Raw genomic sequence first — 19,895 nt, 5'->3', positions numbered from 1 at the left:
TGGAATATGATCCTGACACCCAAATTCGATTGCAATTCGGACCCACCTTTTGAGACGGGATCCGACTTCGACATTCGGTCCAGACATCCGACCCCGACGATCAATTCAAAACCCAAACTCTACACCTGATATAAGACCCGACCTCGACTTTCAATCCAAAACCTGACTCAAAACTCCATCCCAACACCTAATTTGGGACCCGACCTCAACACCCGATCTTAAATTCAACCTAATCCTAACTCGAGATCCGGCTTCGACTCAATTTGGAACTCAAGAGTTGGGTCTTGAATCGTGAATCAAAAGTCGAATTTAGAATTAACATTGGAAATCAATACCCGAAACTTAAGTTGGTATAGAAAACTGAGGTGTGAGGTTCAAAAGATTTTGGAAAATATTTTCCTTACTTTATAAGGCAAGTCATTTTCCTTAAATTTGAAAAAAATAAATTGATTTGGAAAACATTATCCAAAATATTCAAACCAACCAAACATGAGAATTTTTTGGAAAACATTTTCCTTCATGCCAAACACACCTAAGAAGGAAGCCATATGCCTGTTACGCTCCAAATTATTTTAAGTTTCGATGGTACATATATAACCCGAAATCCATCACATTAACCCAATAGTAAGTAGCAACAACAGGTAAATATCATAAAACACAAATTTGAATCTAGTACAATCTTTTTTCTATCGACCAATTTAGTTTCTTTCTTGATACGTTATTTCGCCTTACGCAACATTTTACAAATCTTAATTTTGAAAAACTTTGTTTATATGACCTCAAATTCAGCAGTATGTCTATCACTCTTCAAAATAAGGACCATGAAATAAGAATTTACAAGAATACCAACACATTAAATTTTACACATTGAGTATTGGCTTATTGCTTGCCAACTGAGTAAATGACAGATCCAACCATAATTATCAGGCCAAAATCAATTTTCTAAAGACATTAGCCTCTTTGGGTCCAATTCATTCTTCCTAATTGTAGTTTAGGTACACCATCTCTTACTGCATTCAAACTGCCAAATATACACTTAATTTTACAGATTAGCAACTTTCTGTAACCTTCTCTCATTGAACTCTTTGAGAACTAGAAGCTAAAATTGTACAACTTTGTATGCGTTGAACTTAGCAAAGCAAGCTATTCCAGTGTTGTTTAAGAATCTCATGTGCCTTGAAGCAAGGGACTGCCTGCAGTTCAGTGTACCCATTTAAACAATCCTGCGTTACAATACCCAGCCTCACCAAAGTACTTATGGCTTTGTCTACAGGCATTTCAACCTGCACATAAATGCATCAGTGTCAAGATGGAAAAATATATACGGGAGACCTTGTACTTGTTCCAGTTTGTCATCCTGATCCCCCTTTACTACACAAAGTTTCATTCAAACACTTCTACTTGTTCAAAATCTGTCCGAGAATGAATGCCCCTCACTTGCGCTGACATGAACGACACATCGGATCCACGTCACTTGCCAAATTAAAAAAATATCAAAGAATGAAAAGAAATTTTAAGAATAAAATTAAAACTTATTCTAGGAAATCCCCTGCATTTAGTTCTTCCCCCATCTGTTCAATATCTTAGGAACAAGCTCATTCCAAGTTAAAAGACATCCACACAATACAAGCATACTCCAGTTGTTCACACAACAAATTCTCAGCATCTAATTCACTCAAGTTAACATCCAATAACTTCTTCATTTCCTCAAGATATTCATATGCCATTCTCTTCAACCCCGTTCTTCCATAATCTTCACTCTCAGGAACAATCAATGCCAACTGGTTCAAATCAACTGAATTCGCCATGAACAAACTCGTAATTTTGGACCCATTTTTTGACATCGCCTTGAATGTCAACACCCACAAACATAAGAAAAAATAGTGTTTTTGAGGAAAGAAAGAAGAGTTCGGGATGTAATCTGAGGGAGTAAAATAGAAGGTAATGGAGGCCGACACAGAGTTGGAGGAACACAACGGATGGGTTTTCATCACCGAGGCTAATACACAACCACCATTCAATATCTATACACGTTGACAGTGTGACGGTCACTTTGATTTGTCCTATTGTCTTTATTTGTGATCTTTTTAATTCTTTGTGAATCAGGAGAGGATGAATAGGAAAAATGAAGTGGAAGGCTTGTTTAGTGGTGGTGGGGAGAAAAAGAAGAAGAAGATGGGAGGATTTGCGGAATTTCTTCTTTTTCTTTTTCTTTTTCTTTTATTATTATTTGTTTCTGATTTTAATACTTTTTCCGCCAAAATATTACTTTCACGGGCTTTTAAGCATGTGTAACTGCACACTTCATACAACTCAGCAAACCAAATGCCACACAAGCTTGGTCAATGGTCCAAGGGATTTAAAATACTACTTCTGAGTTCTGAACACGTACGTGTTCAAATAAAACTGTGTAGTTGAGGGGTCGGGATGACAAACCGGAACAAGTATAAGGGTCTCCAAGGCAATGCCGCCAAAAATACAACTACAAAATAAATAAATCACCAAGTTACCTTTTCTTCCAATAGATCATAAATAAACTTCTCACATCTGGCTCCGATATTTCTAGCACAACTTTCCTGCATTCAAATTATTTTTAACAAGATCTCAGATGGTTAAATTCAACAGAAGTTTGTAACCAACTGGAAATCTTTGCTTAAGTGATGACTACAAGCCCGTGCCTACACCTTCAAGGCCTTTCACATGTAAAGCTAAGGAGCTACAAGCATTTGGATTACTTGTGATAAGTGGGAAGCATCAATATACCTACTAACTGCTTTATCATATTCTTCAAGTGTAAACAAAACTTTTGTCTGCTAACTTTCTTCATAACCTTCAGAGGGAAAAAGCGTTATTTTTTTAAAAGTGACAACCGAATTCATAACATGACACTTCATCCTATCATCATGTTCTCCTATCATAGTGTAATTCATGTACACCTAAATGATCATGTAACTAGAAGAGAAGAAGATCAATCGAACCAAAGTGCACCTGAAGTGCAATGCTTCCATTTTTCACATAATGGTGTTCTGTAAAAATCCTTAGCGGCTATGCCATTTAAAGGAAGTGATGGAATCCAGAAATTCAATTAGGCTTTAAAATATTGACATCACAAGAATGAAAAACAAAATCGCGATAAAACAGAGAACACTAATATATGTGCAATTGTGCATTATCCAAGAAGCGATCACAGCACTTGAAACCACCATATTAGGAAGCTCTTCTTAATTTCTTTCATTCCTTTAGGACAGGCAACCCCCTCAGGGATTCTAGATCCAATTCAAGCTCCAACTAAGAGTAGGAAGAAGACTTCATTAGACTTTAAGGTTTCATGAGTATGAGATTAGTCCCTGCTTAACTCTCTTAACTCACTAGCGCCCCAATTCCCAAAATTTCCTTACCTAGGCACCTCCATCGAGATTTGCCAAGGATCACACACTTGGATTAATTGAAAAGGAAAACAACAAACGGATTATGTTTTCACCGCACTGAAGAGAACAGTGGGAAATACAAAATGGAAGGTGCAGGTGGAAGTGGGTCTATTTGTTTTCTGTTGCTATTGCAATTTAACAGTGATACTCTTAGAAATCTATTTCCAATGCAAACAGCAAAGAGTGGATGATATCAAAAGAGGTGATGCCCCTAGGTAGTGAGGCTTTGACTGATAAAGCTATAAACTACAGCTTTAAATATAATGGAGGAAAAATATGAAAAAAATTAAAAAAGGAAGACCGAATCAGCTGCTACTTTTTGAAGCGTAGGCTATCGCGGTGGTGTGGGTTGGTTTATATAATTGATCAATCCTAAGAAGTGAAATAATCTGGAAAGAAATGAGCAAGTAGAAAAAATGAAGCACAGAGAAAAATAAAATTATCAGAAATTTTGTGCTTGTTACTTTCTATTAAGTGCACTGTCTCCCGGTAGCTATAAAGAAATGAAAACCTTAGAATGCATAATAAGAAATTATAAAAAGATTTTATTTATACAGACAAATCAAAGATCATTGAAAAGAAACTAGTAGAACAATTAACAAGGAGAACATAGTGCTCTAGGAGTAATGATAAGATCATGGAAAACCTGGATGTTTTCTTTCAGCAAGACTGCATATGCCAAAATGGCTTCTTTGTACTGCAAGAAGGGAAGAATGCAAGAATCAGGTGCCTATATATTTCCTCAAGAAAGCAATTACATTCACTTGTGTAGACAAAACGGATACAAGTGTTAGAGGCTTCTGTTACCTGCTGTTGTTCAGAAGCATCCAGGAGAAAGTAAACAGAACCAAAGCCACTTGCTATTGTTTTCTCATTAAGTGTCCTGTTGACCAGAAGCTAAATATAGCTTTAAAAAAATGAGTAGGCATAAAAAATTTAGAACTTCATAAAAAGAAATGGAGAATGGAAGTGATGGACTCACTTGATATCTATCCCATGTTTGCTTGTAACCCAAGACCACACGGCTCACATATATCACAAGAGCACTGACTGCAACCACATCTAAAAGTATTGCGGATCTGTAATCAGATCATCAAGTTACTTTACGCAATTGAAGCACACATAGTAATCAGACTAGTTGTGTTTACAATGATTTTAACATCAAAGAAAAACAATTATACCAAAGAAGCCATGACTAACAAGTAGAGGATGATGCAACTTTGATTTGACCCACAAGTTTGAGAATCTTAAATGTCAAAATCATGTGCACAGTGACCTATAATTCTAACACTAAACCAAAACCAAACTGAGGTACCAATAGAATACAATACTGAAAAAATAAGATAAGCTTCAAATAAGCATGTTAGATATGATTTTACTAATGTACGAAAAAAAGTAAAACTCGGAACAATAAATTTGCCAAGCACACTTATTTTAAGAACCAAGATGAGGAAAAGAGGAGTTGGATGACAGCAGTGCCTTAAAAGTATTGATTGTCTCTCTTTATAAAAGAATTTTGAGTCGGTTCAGGATATTAAAGAAAAGATGATGTCCTAACAAGACATTGTGCATTATTTGACAACTACACCATGGATTGAAAATTGTGTAGAGATCACGAAAAAGTTGACCAATCATACAGTGAAAACATGTTTTCGAACTTGTAGTTTATGAAGTATGCCAGAAGTCCAAGAACCGAGGCAATGTCCAGGCGTACCTACAAACAAAAGTGAAAGTACTTCTTCAGGATAAGCAGCGAAATATAAAACAAAAAAAAACAGCACCCTGCATTCAAAACACTATAAACCTCCATGAAATAATTGTAACAATAGTATTAAGAGTGAGCATTCTCAGTCCAGTGACTAAAGGAAAATAGTTATATCTTCTTCAAACACAAATAAGGTCGAGGTGGAAAGGGCTATGACAATTGCATTCGTTCCACAAGTAGTTTGTGATCTAAATGATATAGACTTTTAAGGTTTCCTTCTACCATTTGACCTCTAGAATTCCCAAAATTGAAGACATAATTAAGCAAATAAAAGTAATGACATTTTCAAGTTTTTAGATGAGATGGACACACAATTTAACAAAGGCATTAGAGTATACAGAAGTTCTGGCTTTAAATCTCACCACCATCCTCTATCAAAGAATATTTTCACATGCTTGACCCATGAAAAAAAACTGACTTGCATTCCTAAATGTGTGTATAATGCAATGCACACATGGGATAAATTAAACCATCAAACAATTAGAAAGTTCCATGGCCTCGGTCATGAGAAAGAAAAAGACTTCAGTAAGCAGGTATAGTGGCTACTCTGATACAACTTATGCCGAGAATTTTCTACTAAGAACTCCACCTTAAGTTTTGTATGATATGCCTTTCTTATATCTGATTTACTGATTACATTAGGAACTATTGTTTTTCCAATGTGCTTATGTCTTTCATTTATTTATCCAATTCAAATATGTGTTGGATTATATCTATTTATTCTTCTTTCTTTAAATTTTTGCCCAGAAAAATGTCACAAGATGGAAACAGAAATCATGTCAGATCAATATTTAGAAACCAACTAAAATTTACAGAAAATTTGATGCCTACCATACAATGGTTATCCAAGAAGATTGATACTAACTTTTACGTATTTTCAGGCTACAAATTATTATTGTCGCCAATTCCAAATTTAATATCTATATCTGTACCGCACCACACAAACAGCTAATTCCTAGAGGGCCCTATGGTACAACTTATGAGAACTTGTGCACTTTCCTTTCACCCACTTTTTCTTGATATCAAAATGTAATAGTTTAAGGTTTCATCTCAGGTCATTAATGCAGAACACCATTGTCAAATTATCCATGATCAAACTGTAGAAAATTCATTTTTTCCATACTGAAACGATGTTAAAGTTCAATTTCAGCTCATACCGAGTCTAGTATGCGGAAAGACAACTTCTTGTGTGGAAAAACAACCTACAGAGAGTAACAAGCATGATAAGTTGAAGTAGATACTAAATCAAAATGTGGACGAAGAACAAATACAATCATAAACTTCAAGTGATTTAATAGTTGATCAAGTATATTCTGTGTTCAAGGATTTACGGGTAGATCTGGAATGGGGATTCTCTCGTATATCTTCAGCTGTAAGGAGGGAAACTCGGCTATATCAGCGTCACCTCCTTCACAAGTTCCCTTGATGTATAGCAAAATCAACTCTAGGTAAGCTGGCTCCTATCAGAAGCAACTATCACATTATATGAGGATGCAGAGCCTGCGAATAAGGTTATCTAGCAAAAGATGAACACATAAGTATTTAAATGTTTTCTTTGACAGTTTACTCAAAGTCTCAACTAAGATCAGTTTTAAAGGCATCAGCACTCTTAAGGGTGCAGTATTCCATTGCTATTGCTAGAGATCAGGCTATTCATAACACAGAGTAACATAGGACATGCAACAGTTGCAATGAATTATTTCAAGCACTACAGTCAGATGTAATATTCTAACCATGACAAAAGAAATGTAATGTTCATAATGAAAGGATTTGGGAGTAACTCAAGGCAAAAAAATGTACAGTTTTAAGAAGGGGAAATGGAGAGAAAAAGAATGAATTGCAGTTGGATAAGTGGTATAAAAGAACTGCGCTTATAAACAATATATAAGATAAAAAGGTAAGGTGCTCTCAAAAGAAAAGAAAAAAGGAAGACTTGTGGAAACAGAATAAATTGTACCCCCTCGTCCCATTTTATATGACTTACCTTCTTTTTTAGTCAGTCCCAAATGAATGACACATTTTTATATTTAGTAACAATTTAACTTTAAAATACTTATCCTTAATGAAATGATTTATAGCCACACAAATATCAATGACTTATTTTAGACCACAAGTTCCAAACATCTTTCCTATTTTCTGAAACTCCGTGTCAAGTCAAACTAACTCATATAAATTGGGATGGAGGGAATAACATCTTTTAAGTAGTTTGAATTGAAGACCGTGCAAACCCATGATATTCATTGTGCTTCAAGCAATTATGAGGACAAAGATAGGATAGTAAGGCATTAATGTCATATGCTATGAGAACCGAACTTCAATGTAATTGAAGTTACCTGGAGTGTTGATTTTGAGAGAAGAATGGAAATAGAAGTTCTCAACATTCTCCAAAAATCATTTCCACATAGTTTGCGTGATGCAGGTTCCCATATATCGCTAAGTGATATCCTCGACAAAAATATTGGCCTAGACAGAAGATTATCTTTGATGACATAGTCATTTCAAAAATCAATGAAATTTAAATCTCATTCTTTAACCAAAGAAAATAACAACAGCAGCAGTAGCAAGAACAACAAAAAAAAAAAAAACTTCCTAAAATATGAGTTTTTTCTTACACATAAGAGTGTATGCAAGTCTTACTAGAACACATACACTCAGTCACACAGCAAGATAAAATTTCATACTCAAGTGGACAAACCTTAAATGAGACTCGGTTTCAGTAACATCTATTTCATCAACTTGCTGTTTATGTGTTGAAGGTAGAACTCCAATCAACACCAGCAGCTTTTTTAGAAGCCTGCCACGAGGCCCAGCTGCTGAAAGATTTTCTTCATAACGAGTTACTGCATTCTGTGCAGCTTTCGAAAGGGGGAAGTCATTTTCTGATAATGTGTCAACTTCAAATGGCTTATTTGATATGTGCTGGTTGTCACTAGATGTTTGCTGAAAAATCGAAAAATATTTCAACCAAAGCTTGGTTTTTTTGGCCCAAATTTGAGCATCGTCTTTTGTGATAGATCTTTCCAAAACCTGACTCAAGAATAGATAGAAATTTTAGAACAATTCTAACGACCTTCAAAATCAATGGAAATTTTTGCATCTACATCAAAGCACTAAATGCATTAGCAAAAAGAACTATATGATCAAGTCGGATCATCATCAATTCATCATAAATCAAATCAATATGGTTTCAAGTATATATGTAATCGTGAATAAACAAAAACCAGAATGATTGAGCTTGAGAATTAGTTGCAGCAGCCTTTACATGTACTGCCTAATTCTGCCACTGTTTCTGCTTCCCTAGCACATGACTTTCAGATTTTTAGTAATCTTGCCATGTCTGTTTCAATTAAAATAATCCTGTTTATCTAAGCGAGTGTCTTAGTGAAATATTTGAAATGATGATCATTTGACCACAGATATATCTTTTTAATGACTTCTTGGTTTGGCTTCTTTTTGCAGATTTGAAGAAGCTCATTTAAAAGAAAATGCCCTAACTTGGTTTATGTTTCCAATTCTTTTGGAGATACATGGAAGTCTATAACTGTGATTGGCCATCAAATCCAAGAAATCAGGTTCGTATGTAATCACGACAAAAACTACCAAGCCAACAAAATTTCCCCTCCCAATTAATATTGAGGAGCCTTAGAAAGCAACTTTTCAGTTTATCTCTATAGAAAGGAAAATTTTGATTTACCGATACCAACATACCTCAGTCAACCAAATACTAACTTTCTTCAGAGGTTTGACTATCAGAGAGAAAACTCCTTGTAAAAACTTTGACTGCAAGTACTCTAGTTTTTCAACAATTAGCAAACCCTTCTGCCTCTCAGTTGCATAACCACGCCTGCATGCAAATATTCATGAATTTAATACATAAAAGAGAACAAGTCAAAAAAAGAGGTGTAAGGGAAAGTGTAATGAGATAGGAATTTCAACAGATATCCTCCCACAAGTGTAAACCCGTTTAGATATCCTCATATATTCCATTTGGAACTTTAATATCTCAAAACCCTCCCACAAGTGTAATCCAACTTCGGGATTCATTCGTGAACTCTGAATACAGACTTACTAGTCTAAGAATGGACTTGCTAAAAGTTGGCTCTGATTACATGTGAAAGAGTTTGAGCATTTAACCCAGAACCATAAGGTAATAGCGGATCACGAGCTCTATAGATTCATTAGTTGCCCCTGTACATCTGATGTAGACTTTAACAACAGGTATCTTCTCCAGCTGACAAGCGGCCTTATGCAACTGGTCCGGCCAAACTTCTCTTTATTTTCTATGTTTTACTGACCACTTCTTTCAGGTGAGTTTCCAACAGCACATACCTCTTCTTCTGCTGCTGATTCTTCAAGCACTGTTTCTGAAAGATCTCTCTTTTTTCCCGTGGTAATAGAATTTGGATGTTGAACCCATCTGAACATCGAAAAATCTAGTTCTGCTCTTTTTCTTCAAGATACTAGAGTTGAGTGATCAGAGTTTTTATTTTATTTTTTAGAGTCATCAGAGTTTGCTTTTGAGTTCCCTCTCTGAATGTTGACTTTTCTGTCAGTTTCAGGCATTGGTCAGTAGCAGGGCGGTCCACGTACGAGTAGGATCCTATTTACATCCACTATTGTTGAGCACATTCTGGATCTTGGGAGCACATTGAGTATTCCATTCTTTTGTATAGTCGGGTTAAGCCCGTAACTTTATTTTCATTATTTTTAAAGTGTCATAGAGACTCCATAATTAGTGTCGAGTTATGTTTTGGGGGTGAGGTATTCATTGACATCGCAAATAAATTATATTTTTTTCGATATGTTTAAAGGGAATGTTTGGCCATAAAGAGCCGCTTGTTATAGATTTACATTTGTACCAGACTTTCAAAATCTATTTGTTTTCGTAAAATAAATTAATGAACTGAGATACATGGGCAAGGTAGAGGTCAAGTCTACGTACACTCTACCCTCCCCAGACCCCACTTTGTGGGACTACACTGGGTATGTTATTGTTTTTGTTGAGATACATGGGCGAGGTGGGCAGTTTCTACACTAAATCAGTTTGCTTGGTGCAAGTTGGAAGGTGTCGGGTACTGTTAACATCTCATTTCATTTTGGAGCGTGAAACCCAAATTGCTCACCACCTTGAGGGGGTGTGCATGAGGAGAAAGTCTAGAAAATCATTAAGACTATTATGTAAAATATTATTGTAGATTATTTGAAAGTCAAGGTATTAATTGGATAAAGAATTAAGAATAATTTTCATACTTTGTACAGCCAAATGCTCCTATATAAGGAGCCCTTTTGTATGCTGTAACAACTAATTTAAACAAGAGTTTCCTCTTTCCTCTTCTATTTCAGCAAAATTATCTACACGAACCTGAATAATATGGCACTGGACTGAGATGCACTCTTCCAGTCAACAGATATTGGCAAAGTAAGAAGATAATCAGTATTTAGAGCAGATGTCAGCCTCAGATCTCTAGCAGACAATTCTTCAAATCCAGCGTTGGAAAGAAGCTGCAGGAAAGCATGTTGAAAGCGACTGGATACGGCAGTTCTACAGGAAATTTCAGATGGCAAGTCACATATAGTTAAGAAAATCAAATTGTTATCATGAGAACGCCCATGTACAAAGCAAAAGCATATAATATTAAACACTGCAAGAGTTCTAATAGATATTTGATGTATACGTGTGATCATTTTTGCTGTCATCATAGATCTCTTGCTTCAGCTCAACAAAGCACTGTTTTTAAGTTCAGATAGTTCTCATTTCTCTAAGGCATTTTAAAAAAAAATCGTCAGTGATCTGTCCTTGTCTCTTGTCATGTTGCCCAAATTAGAAGCAGTCTAAAGTCTAAAACCATATCAAATTTCCTCATGTTTTTTCAGCTTCTTTCATTTGTTCTGTATTTCCATTATAAGAGTAAGCTTTTAGACAAACAAAATTAGGAAAGTAATTCGGCAAACAACAAGATGCACCTTATTTTTATCAACACTGTGCTCCAAATTTGTGTATTTATTTGGTGGTTTATATTGGCGATATCGTTATTACCGGCAATCATCAAGGTAGTATCATTAATTTAAAGCAACATTTCTTTTGGCATTTTCAAACTAAAGACCTCGACAGACTGAAGTAAAACTAGGTATTGAGGTTGCTCAGTCCAGATCAGGTAATGTTATTCCCCAACACAAGTATGCTTAGACATTCTTGAGGAGACTGGAATGGTGCATGTAGATCCATAGACACTACTATGGATCCGAATGTTGAACTCATGCCGGGACAGGAGGAGCCACTCAGTGATTCGGGAAGATATAGGCATTTGGTTGGTAAGTTGAATTATCTCACAGTGACCAGACTTGACATTTCTTTTTTGTAAGTGTTGTAAGTCAATTTATGGATTCTCCCTGTGATAGTAATTGGGATGTAGTTGTTTGCATTCTATGATATGTAAAGTAGCTCCAGGTAAAGGACAACTCTTCGAGGATCGAGGTCATTTGTAGATCTTTGGATATATAGACATTGATTGTGTAGGATCACCTTGTGATTAATGTTCTACATCCAGATATTGTGTTCTAGTAGGAGGTAATTTGGTGTCCTAGAAGAGTAAGAAACAAAGTGTGGTTACTCGATTAGTACAGAATATCGAGCAATGGTTGTAGCAACTTATGAGCTAGTTTAGATTAAGCAGTTGCTTACAGAGCTACAATTTGGAGAAATCAGTCAAATGGAACTTGCATGTGATAACCAAGTGACCCTCCATATCACATCAAATCTGATATTTCATGAGAGTACTAAGCTATTGAGATTGACTGTCACTTTGTCAAAGAAAAAATACTCTCCGGAGATATTGTTACAAAATTTGTGAAGTTGAGTGATCAGCTTGCAGATATTTTCACCAAGTCCCTTGTTAATCCTCATATTAATTACATCTGTAGCAAGTTTTGTGCATATGACTTGTATGCACCAGCTTTAAGGGGAGTGTTAGAATAAGATAGAAATATCATTTGTATATAGTATCCTACTTGGAGAAGGATTGTAGTATCTATAAACAAAGCTCAGTGTAATAATGTAAATACACAATTCAATAATATTTTTATCCAATATTCTCCCAGTAATTATTGAACTTTATGAAATTAAACACTACTATAGAAGATAGCAACATACCTAGACTCCTCAAGAGAGTCTTTGTTGACAAATTTGAGAAAAGAAACATACGGAGATCCTGAGAATTGATTAGAACCTGAAGTCCATAGATTCTTCAGTTCCATGTCCCTGCCATATTTATCCATGTTTTCAACCTTCTCAACATCACTAGTGACAATGTCAGAACCCCTTCCATTTGGCGTAAAATTTCTTTCTTGGCCAGATGAAACTGCAGTATTATTACTACTATCATTGGTATGAGAGCGATCATATTCAACTCGCATTTCCTCTAAGATAACTTTGTGTTCAGCATGGAGAATCAGGTCCAGGCATCTGCAATTACAATTACAGAAATTCTATTAGCAAAAGTCAGAAACTGAAACACCAAAAAGTATTTAATAATTAATGTTCTAACTTTTAAAGGAGAAAAAAAAGGGAAACAATTTACACAACTGTCGAAGAGAGTCACTAGGATTCTGACTTTCATGAAACATACTTTTTTTTAATCAAGTAAGGTTTTCATTGATAATAACAAGGTCAACTTGGCCGTATACAAGAGATATACCAAAAAGGAGAGACCTACAAAATATGGTTCTCTCCAAAAGAGACCCAATCCTCTATACAAACAGGAACTAGATGGATGCACCAAAAGAAAATAAGGATCAGAGATCACTCCTCAATTGAGTAAAGCTCATCTCCAGTAGAGGTGGAAAAATCAAACTCAACCCATTCAACCCCCCCAACCCGTTTTTACTTTGGGTTAGTTATTGACCCGCTCATTCATTAGCTCAAACCATTAAAAATTAGGTTGATATGTAACCCAAATTGGCTCATGAAAAATCTTGTCAATATTTTTAAAGAACTTTGTTTTTCAAATTGATATGTTATATATAGTCATAATAAAGAAAAAAAAAAATATTAGGTACTAAAATAGTTTAAAAGAACAAACAAAACAATTAAGTTTAGTAAAAATTGGGTTGGATTGGGTCTTGACCCATTATATAACCCATTACCCAATCCGTTTTGACCCAAGCCAATTTGGGTTGGGTTGGGTCTTGACCTGATAGTTATCGAAACCCATTATGACCCCCCCAAATTTAACCCAACTCGCCCAATTGCCACCCCTAATCTCTAGCCATTCAAAAGCTCTCCTATTTCTCTCTTTCCAAATGACCAATATTAGAGCTAGAGGAGTAACCTTCCAAGCCTTGTGTCTTCTTCTCCTAGCTCCACTCTTCTAACTGAACATCAACCCCTTGATCTTGGCATTTTCCAAGTGACGCCAAACTATGTAAACATATAATCCCATAACCTCGTGGCTAATTTGCAATGAATAAAATATGACTCACATCCTCACCAGTCTCCTTAAACAGGAAACACCAGCTCATGTGGACAACCTTTCGCTTCCTAAGGTTCTCTGCCATCAAAATCACCCCTCTAGTAGCTAACACCTGAAGAAGCACATCTTTCTTGACACCTTTGGTATCCAAATCTTCCATGTATTCTGTTTACACCAAAAATAAAACAAGATAGGGCATTAAATCTTCATCTTCTATTCAAACAGGTGATAAACAAGCTGGTGGACAAGCACCAGATGGCATTTATTAAGGGCAGGCAAATCATGGATGCTGCATTAATAGCCAGTGAATGTGTGGACACAAGAGTAAGAGGAGAGAAAGCAGGCATCATGTGCAAACTTGATTTGGAAAAAGCATATGACCATGTAAATTGGGGGTTCCTTCTAAACATCTTAAGACAGATGGGGTTTGGAGATAAATGGTTAAAATGGATAGGTTTTTGTATTAAAACCGTCAGGTTCTCCATTCACCCGGTGGGTTTTTTTTCATCTGAAAAGGGCTTGAGACAGGGTGATCCTCTCTCCCCTTTCCTATTCATACTGGTCATGGAGGGGCTGAATAGCATGCTGAGGATAGCTACTCAAAACAGATGGATAAGGGGATTTGAAGTTAGTAGCAGGGCAGGTGTGAGTATGGAGATTTGCCAATTGTTGTATGTTGATGACACTGTAATCTTCTGCGAGGCAAAAGAAGACCAGATTAGATATATCAGAGTGATACTTGTAATCCTGGAAGCTGTCTCTAGTCTAAGGGTTAACTGGAGGAAAAGCAGTTTATTCCCTATCAAGGAAGTAGCACAGATGCAAAGATTGGCTAACATCCTATGGTGCAAGATCGAGCAATTCCCAACAACTTACTTGGGAATGCCTCTGGGAAGCAATCATAAAGAACTACTGATATGGGATGGGATAATCCAGAGGTCAGAGAAGAAGTTAGCCATATGGAAAACTCAATACTTGTCACTTGGGGGCCGACAAACATTAATAAATGCAGTGCTGGACTCCCTCCCCACTTATGTCATGTCTCTATTTCCCTTTCCTGCTAAGGTGCTGGAGAAATTGGACAAACTTAGAAGAGACTTTCTTTGGTTTGGAAACAAAGAAAGGAAGGGGTACTATCTAGTTAACTGGGAAACAGTGCAACTACCTAAGCTCTCAGGTGGTCTTGGAGTTAGGAATCTTCGAATCCATAATGAGTGCCTCTTGATGAAATGGCTGTGGAGATATGTGGAAGAAGAACATGCTCTTTGGAGAGAAGTTATACATCACAAGTATGGCCAGGACTCCCAATGGTGTACCAATGAGGTCACTATACCATATGGAGTTTCAACATGGAAAACAATAAGATCCTTCTGGACCAAACTAGCAGGAAACATCAAACTCAGAATAGGAAATGGAGCTAAAATACTATTCTGGAAAGATGTTTGGGTAAGACATGAGGCATTAATGCAATCTTTCCCTAACTTATTTTCTTTCTGTAGCAATCCAGATATCACCTCTAGCTGAGAGTTGGGAAAATGGTTGAGATATATCTTTCAGGAGACATTTCAATGAATAGGGTGGCACAATTGTTACATGTAATCAATGAGTTTAATGGTTTTGCTGCAAGGCCAGACACAATCTCGTGGGTATACTCTGAGGATGGAAGATTCACAGTTAACAAGCTCTATAAGAAGGAAATGGTAACTCAACAAGGCCTCAGATTGGCTAGATGGAAATATATATGGACAAGCCAAGCACCAACCAAGATCAAATGTTTTGTATGGTTGGTAGCTAAGAGGGCTTGTCTGACACAAGAGGTACTGCAGAGGAAAGGTGTACAACTAGTACCAAGGTGTTTTCTATGCAATGAGACAAATGAGACCAACTGCCATCTTTTTCTACACTGTAGAGTCACAGGTCAACTATGGTCTCTGTTTTTTAGGCTCACTGGTAACAGCTGGACGATGCCAGAACATACTGTTGACCTGTTGAGTTACTGGATCAGGAGAGGAGACAGTAAAAGCCAAAAAAAGTGGTGGAGAATTATTCCAACTTGCATAAGGTAGTCAGTATGGAAGGAAAGAAATGGAAGATGCTATGAGAACAAATCAAACTCCATACAGAAAGTCAAAGAAAATTGCATTGCATATTTGTAGTTTTGGTGTAAACAGGAATGTATAGAGGAGGTAGAGCAACTAGTAGATATGTTAGGATCTTTGTAATTAGCCTTCCTAGCCCCTCTATGTACGAATTTTTGGAGGTCACCAGCTGCTGAGGAATACAACATTACTAATTTCAAAAAAAAAAATCTTCATCTTCTGGGTAGAACTACACTTGTCTTCAAAACGTCTTTGTTTTCTCTCTTTCTCCATATTGGCCACCAAATACAACTTGGGACAATTCTCCATCTTTCTTTCTGACCGAAAAGACTATCATATTTGTTCCAGTTTTCCCGTACTTAAAGTACTTCCCCGGGCATTACCCAAATCAGTCCTTTCATATTAATGAACATCCTCTATAATCGACTAGTAATTTTACAATGAAAAAACAGATGATTGATTGTCATTGTCTCTTCTTCACATAAATAACATCTAGAACATAAATGGTAGTCCCTTTAGGTGAGATTATCGTGAGTCAAGATTGCCTGTTTTGGCAGAAGCCAAACTCCATCCTTGATTTGGTCAGACCTCTCCGGCTGTTGCATCTTGCTGTTGGTTTAAGTTGTAGATCTGTAAGTAGAGTTGTTTTTGTGTCCTTTGGCCAAGCCAATTGGATCTTACAAGAATATTTTCATGCTATTAAATTCCTATTTCTTGCTAGCTTTCCATAGGGTTTTTTAACAGGTTTAATTGCCCAGTTACTTTCCATACCATATGTTTATAACGAATAAAGTTTCATATCGGTGGTTAATAAGATGGATGATTTGTTTATAAGGCGTGGACAATCCTTCTCCCTTCAAACTAGCTTTTGGAGAGTGAGTTAGGCCCAAAACCTAATTTTACATGGTATCAGAGCAAGACTCATCCCACGAGATGTTAGGCCCCTAAACTAAAATTTGTCCACGACTCAGATGTCTAACTTGGGCGTGAGGTGGGATGTTGAAGAATGAAAAAGTCTCATTTCTCTATTTCTCTCTCCTTCAAATGTTAGAGCACAATGTCATTTGCATCTTCCTCCCTTTGAGATAACTTTTGGGGTGTGGGTTAGGCCCAAAGCCTAATGTAACACCTTACTTCATCCTGATTAAAGCACTCCACAGTTATTGCTCATTAGATGCAAGTCTCCAAAGTCATTTCATTATTAGACTTTGATTCGAGATTTTCAGGTTCCTTATTCCCAGCCCTCGTGCCTTCTTACTACCTTACTACATGTTAGCACATCCCACTAACCAAGTGAATCTTTTTTATGTCACTGTTGCCTTGCCACATGAACTTCATTCTCAGAGCATCCATTCTTTTATCCAAATTCATAGAAATGGAAAACAGGGACATCATATAAACTTTTTTCTTTCTAATTTAATTAAAGGCCACTAGGTTGTTTACCTAGGGTTATCTTATGCAATAATCAAAATCAAAACAAAATCCTTACAACTAGAACAAGAATGCAAGAAATAAGAACTAGAATCTAACAAAAATGATATGCCAAATGCGATGTTGATCATCGAGGTGGCCTTAACTTTCTGTTGTCGATGTTGCTTCTGAGTTCTGATGTTGCCCGTATTGAATGCCCTCTTGCTCTTAGGAATGATGATTACTGCTCTTTTCTGATCTTGCATATTAATGATACTTATATATCAACCATATTTGTTAAAGTTCCTCAAACAAAAGAACTCAGTGAAATGGTCATGAAGCTTCCACCTGCTAACGGAATTCCCCAGCACTTTGGAAGCCTCCTTAAAGAGTGTAATCCAGCCACTCTATTGTCTTCTGGATGAAACTAGTTCTTGTCATCATTTTGCAACCTCTTTCTACCCAATCGTACCAAGTCTGACGTCTTGACTCAATCCTTGTTATGTCATAAGATTTGAAACCCACCACAAAGTATATCATATTATCTCCCATGCTTAGCGACCTAATCAATTACGGGCAAGACTGCCTAAAAAAGCCTCTCCAAAAATGTGAAACCTTGGAGAAGTTCTCCTCAGTAAACGTGAGAGCACTTTTAACTTATTCCTAAAAGTATGGAAGAGTAATCTTTAGGCATGGCTATTTCTAAGTTGTTATTAGCTAACAATTTTTAGTTACCATACCTCACGAAACTGTTAGGGTTTTTTGAAGAGTGATATAAGCAACAACCTTTGTGGATCATATTCTCCACCAGACATATAGGCCATACTTCCCGCAAATCATATGGGTCAACTTATTTAAGTTAAGACCAATTCAAGGAGGAAGAACTACTTGAGTTATTTTACCATTCTTTGGAACAAGGCTCCACAGCTGCTCCATGAAAAACAGAGCCACCCCCTACTTCTCAGGGATAAGACTCCATTTTACCTCAACTATCACTTACAAAAGTAATGAGCATTTGAACTCTTCTCCACTATAAAAGGAGCTCTTACCTCTCTGGATAGGCATCCAACAGAGAATAACACCTCTCACATGCATACAAAATACTACACTTTGTCATCTCTCACATGCATACAAAATACTACACTTTGTCAAATACATTAGAGAACAAAAAGCTATTACCATGAAAGGTAGCTCCCCAACTCTCCATCAATAAAGTAGTGAAGTAAGATTTTCCCAATACTACTTACGTAGAGGCGGATCCATACCTATAAATGGGGGTGCACGTGCACCCATCGACTTCGGAAAAAATCATATGTATATATGTATATCTATCTTGAGAGACTGACAGAAACTAGGATATAATTAATTGTGCCTAGTGCCCGCCTAAGACAAGGGTTTGAACCAGCTAAAGCCCCTTTTTCACTATTTTTATTTTAAGTTTAGCTTAGAGCTCAGGTAATATTGGTGCACCAAAAACCTTCAAAATGTTGCCACCAATGTGAATACAAAAATAACCTAAAAAGTAGGAGCATTAGAAATGCAGTATGTGTTGAGTGAATATGATTTATGTAAAAGATGGAAAGAGAAAGAATTGAAGGAAAACAAAAGTACAATGATAGAAGGCGAAATTGATGGGCCTCATCAGGTGAGGTAAACATAGTGGTAGTGATAGCATCCAACAGCTGCGATTTAGAAGCGGCAATATATCTTTGTCTGGGCACTTTAATTCCAGAAATTCCTTCATTCTCCGGTGAACCACTACTGCTACTGCTACTGCTAGGTTTAGTTTTAGTTTCAATTTCAATAGGAAGGGAATTGAAGCGAACTGATGAGCAATTAGGTACTGTGAAAAACCGAGAAAGTAACTGAGATGATGACCGCGGAAAAGGTAGAGGAGTAGTCATTTGCAGAGACATGAGTAGTAGTAGTAGTAGTTCAGAAAAACGAAACGTTTGCCATCACTATTTCTTTCTTATTCTTTTGTGACAACTTATCTTGTTTTGAACACGTAACAAGTATTTCCTTCTTTCATTTTAAGTGATTATCATTTAACTTTGATACAAAATTTTTAAATATTTGTGTCATGGTAACATTTTATTAAAATTAAATTGTTTTCGATACCATTCTTTTAGCCTTTAGGAGCAAACTAACAAAAATATGTGTTATACACAAAAAGACAGAGTATAAAAAAAGAATGATTATCTAATAAGAGCAATCACCATAAAATAAATAACGATTTCATTTTTGTTAGGTTCTATTATAAAGTTACACTCTTTAATTTATTTTTTTCTTGCAAAATATACTCACTTGTACAACATGTTTAGCAAGGAGTAAAGTCAAAAAGTATTACCAATAAGGGTTGTGATGGAGTGGTAACTACTCCTTCATCCTTAACCAAAAAGTTTTGGGTTTGAGCCTCCTTGGGTACGGAGTGTTTTACCTCCAATGTGGGACTTCTTGGCGCGAATTCGGATTTTGTCGGACTCCAATGTGGATATCGGACACCGGGTGGGAAACCAAAAAAAAAAAGTCAAAAAGTATTGCCAAATTTGCATTGGTAATTTAGATGTATGATCCTTTGCATCAGTGGCGTAGTTAAAAGTTTCACGAAGGGTGTCCAAAAATATCATAGGTAATAAAAATAATTTAATGAATGAGTGCACTTAAATTTTGTAAATCAAACTACGTAACATTAATGATTAATTTTTGTAATTAAAAATATACC

General features: G+C 36.3%; 1 protein-coding gene across 5 annotated transcripts; it reads right to left on the bottom strand.

Annotated features, from left to right (window-relative positions):
* Window positions 1–813: 813 nt before the first annotated feature.
* Window positions 814–19,089, bottom strand: LOC125830040 (uncharacterized). 5 transcript variants are annotated; one of them, XM_049509255.1, is made up of 14 exons: window positions 18,782–19,089; window positions 12,344–12,655; window positions 10,556–10,735; window positions 8,902–9,037; window positions 7,889–8,220; window positions 7,527–7,656; window positions 6,525–6,653; window positions 6,351–6,395; window positions 5,066–5,142; window positions 4,411–4,507; window positions 4,236–4,325; window positions 4,075–4,125; window positions 2,511–2,576; window positions 814–1,283 (listed from the first exon to the last, which is right to left on the bottom strand). In XM_049509255.1, exons 1-14 carry the CDS (start codon window positions 19,084–19,086, stop codon window positions 1,131–1,133), a joined length of 2,103 nt encoding a protein of 700 aa, XP_049365212.1. In that variant the 5' UTR covers window positions 19,087–19,089; the 3' UTR covers window positions 814–1,130. The 5 variants fall into 5 exon arrangements, 2 of the variants coding, with proteins under 2 accessions (XP_049365212.1, XP_049365213.1); XM_049509256.1 differs by lacking the exon at window positions 6,351–6,395 and having other exon boundaries at window positions 1,125–1,283; XR_007443123.1 differs by lacking the exons at window positions 814–1,283; window positions 2,511–2,576 and having other exon boundaries at window positions 4,236–4,311.
* Between the last annotated feature and the right edge of the window lie 806 nt (window positions 19,090–19,895).

This window comes from Solanum verrucosum, unplaced genomic scaffold (assembly GCF_900185275.1).
Source record: "Solanum verrucosum unplaced genomic scaffold, falcon-dt-bn FXZP01000151.1, whole genome shotgun sequence".
NCBI classification, from domain to species: domain Eukaryota; kingdom Viridiplantae; phylum Streptophyta; class Magnoliopsida; order Solanales; family Solanaceae; genus Solanum; species Solanum verrucosum.
Note: the sequence above shows the minus strand (reverse complement) of the source record. Positions and strands in the feature narration are given on the sequence as shown.

Bases quoted from the DNA above. Each gene is read 5' to 3' on its own strand.
- LOC125830040 (XM_049509255.1), bottom strand. From the start codon at position 19,086: ATGTCTCTGCAAATGACTACTCCTCTACCTTTTCCGCGGTCATCATCT. The intron at 6,396-6,524 runs GTAAATCCTTGA...TACTCTCTGTAG, and splicing joins TCCCCATTCCAGATCTACCC to GTTGTTTTTCCACACAAGAA. The intron at 4,126-4,235 runs GTAACAGAAGCC...CCCTTCTTGCAG, and splicing joins ATGCTTCTGAACAACAGCAG to TACAAAGAAGCCATTTTGGC.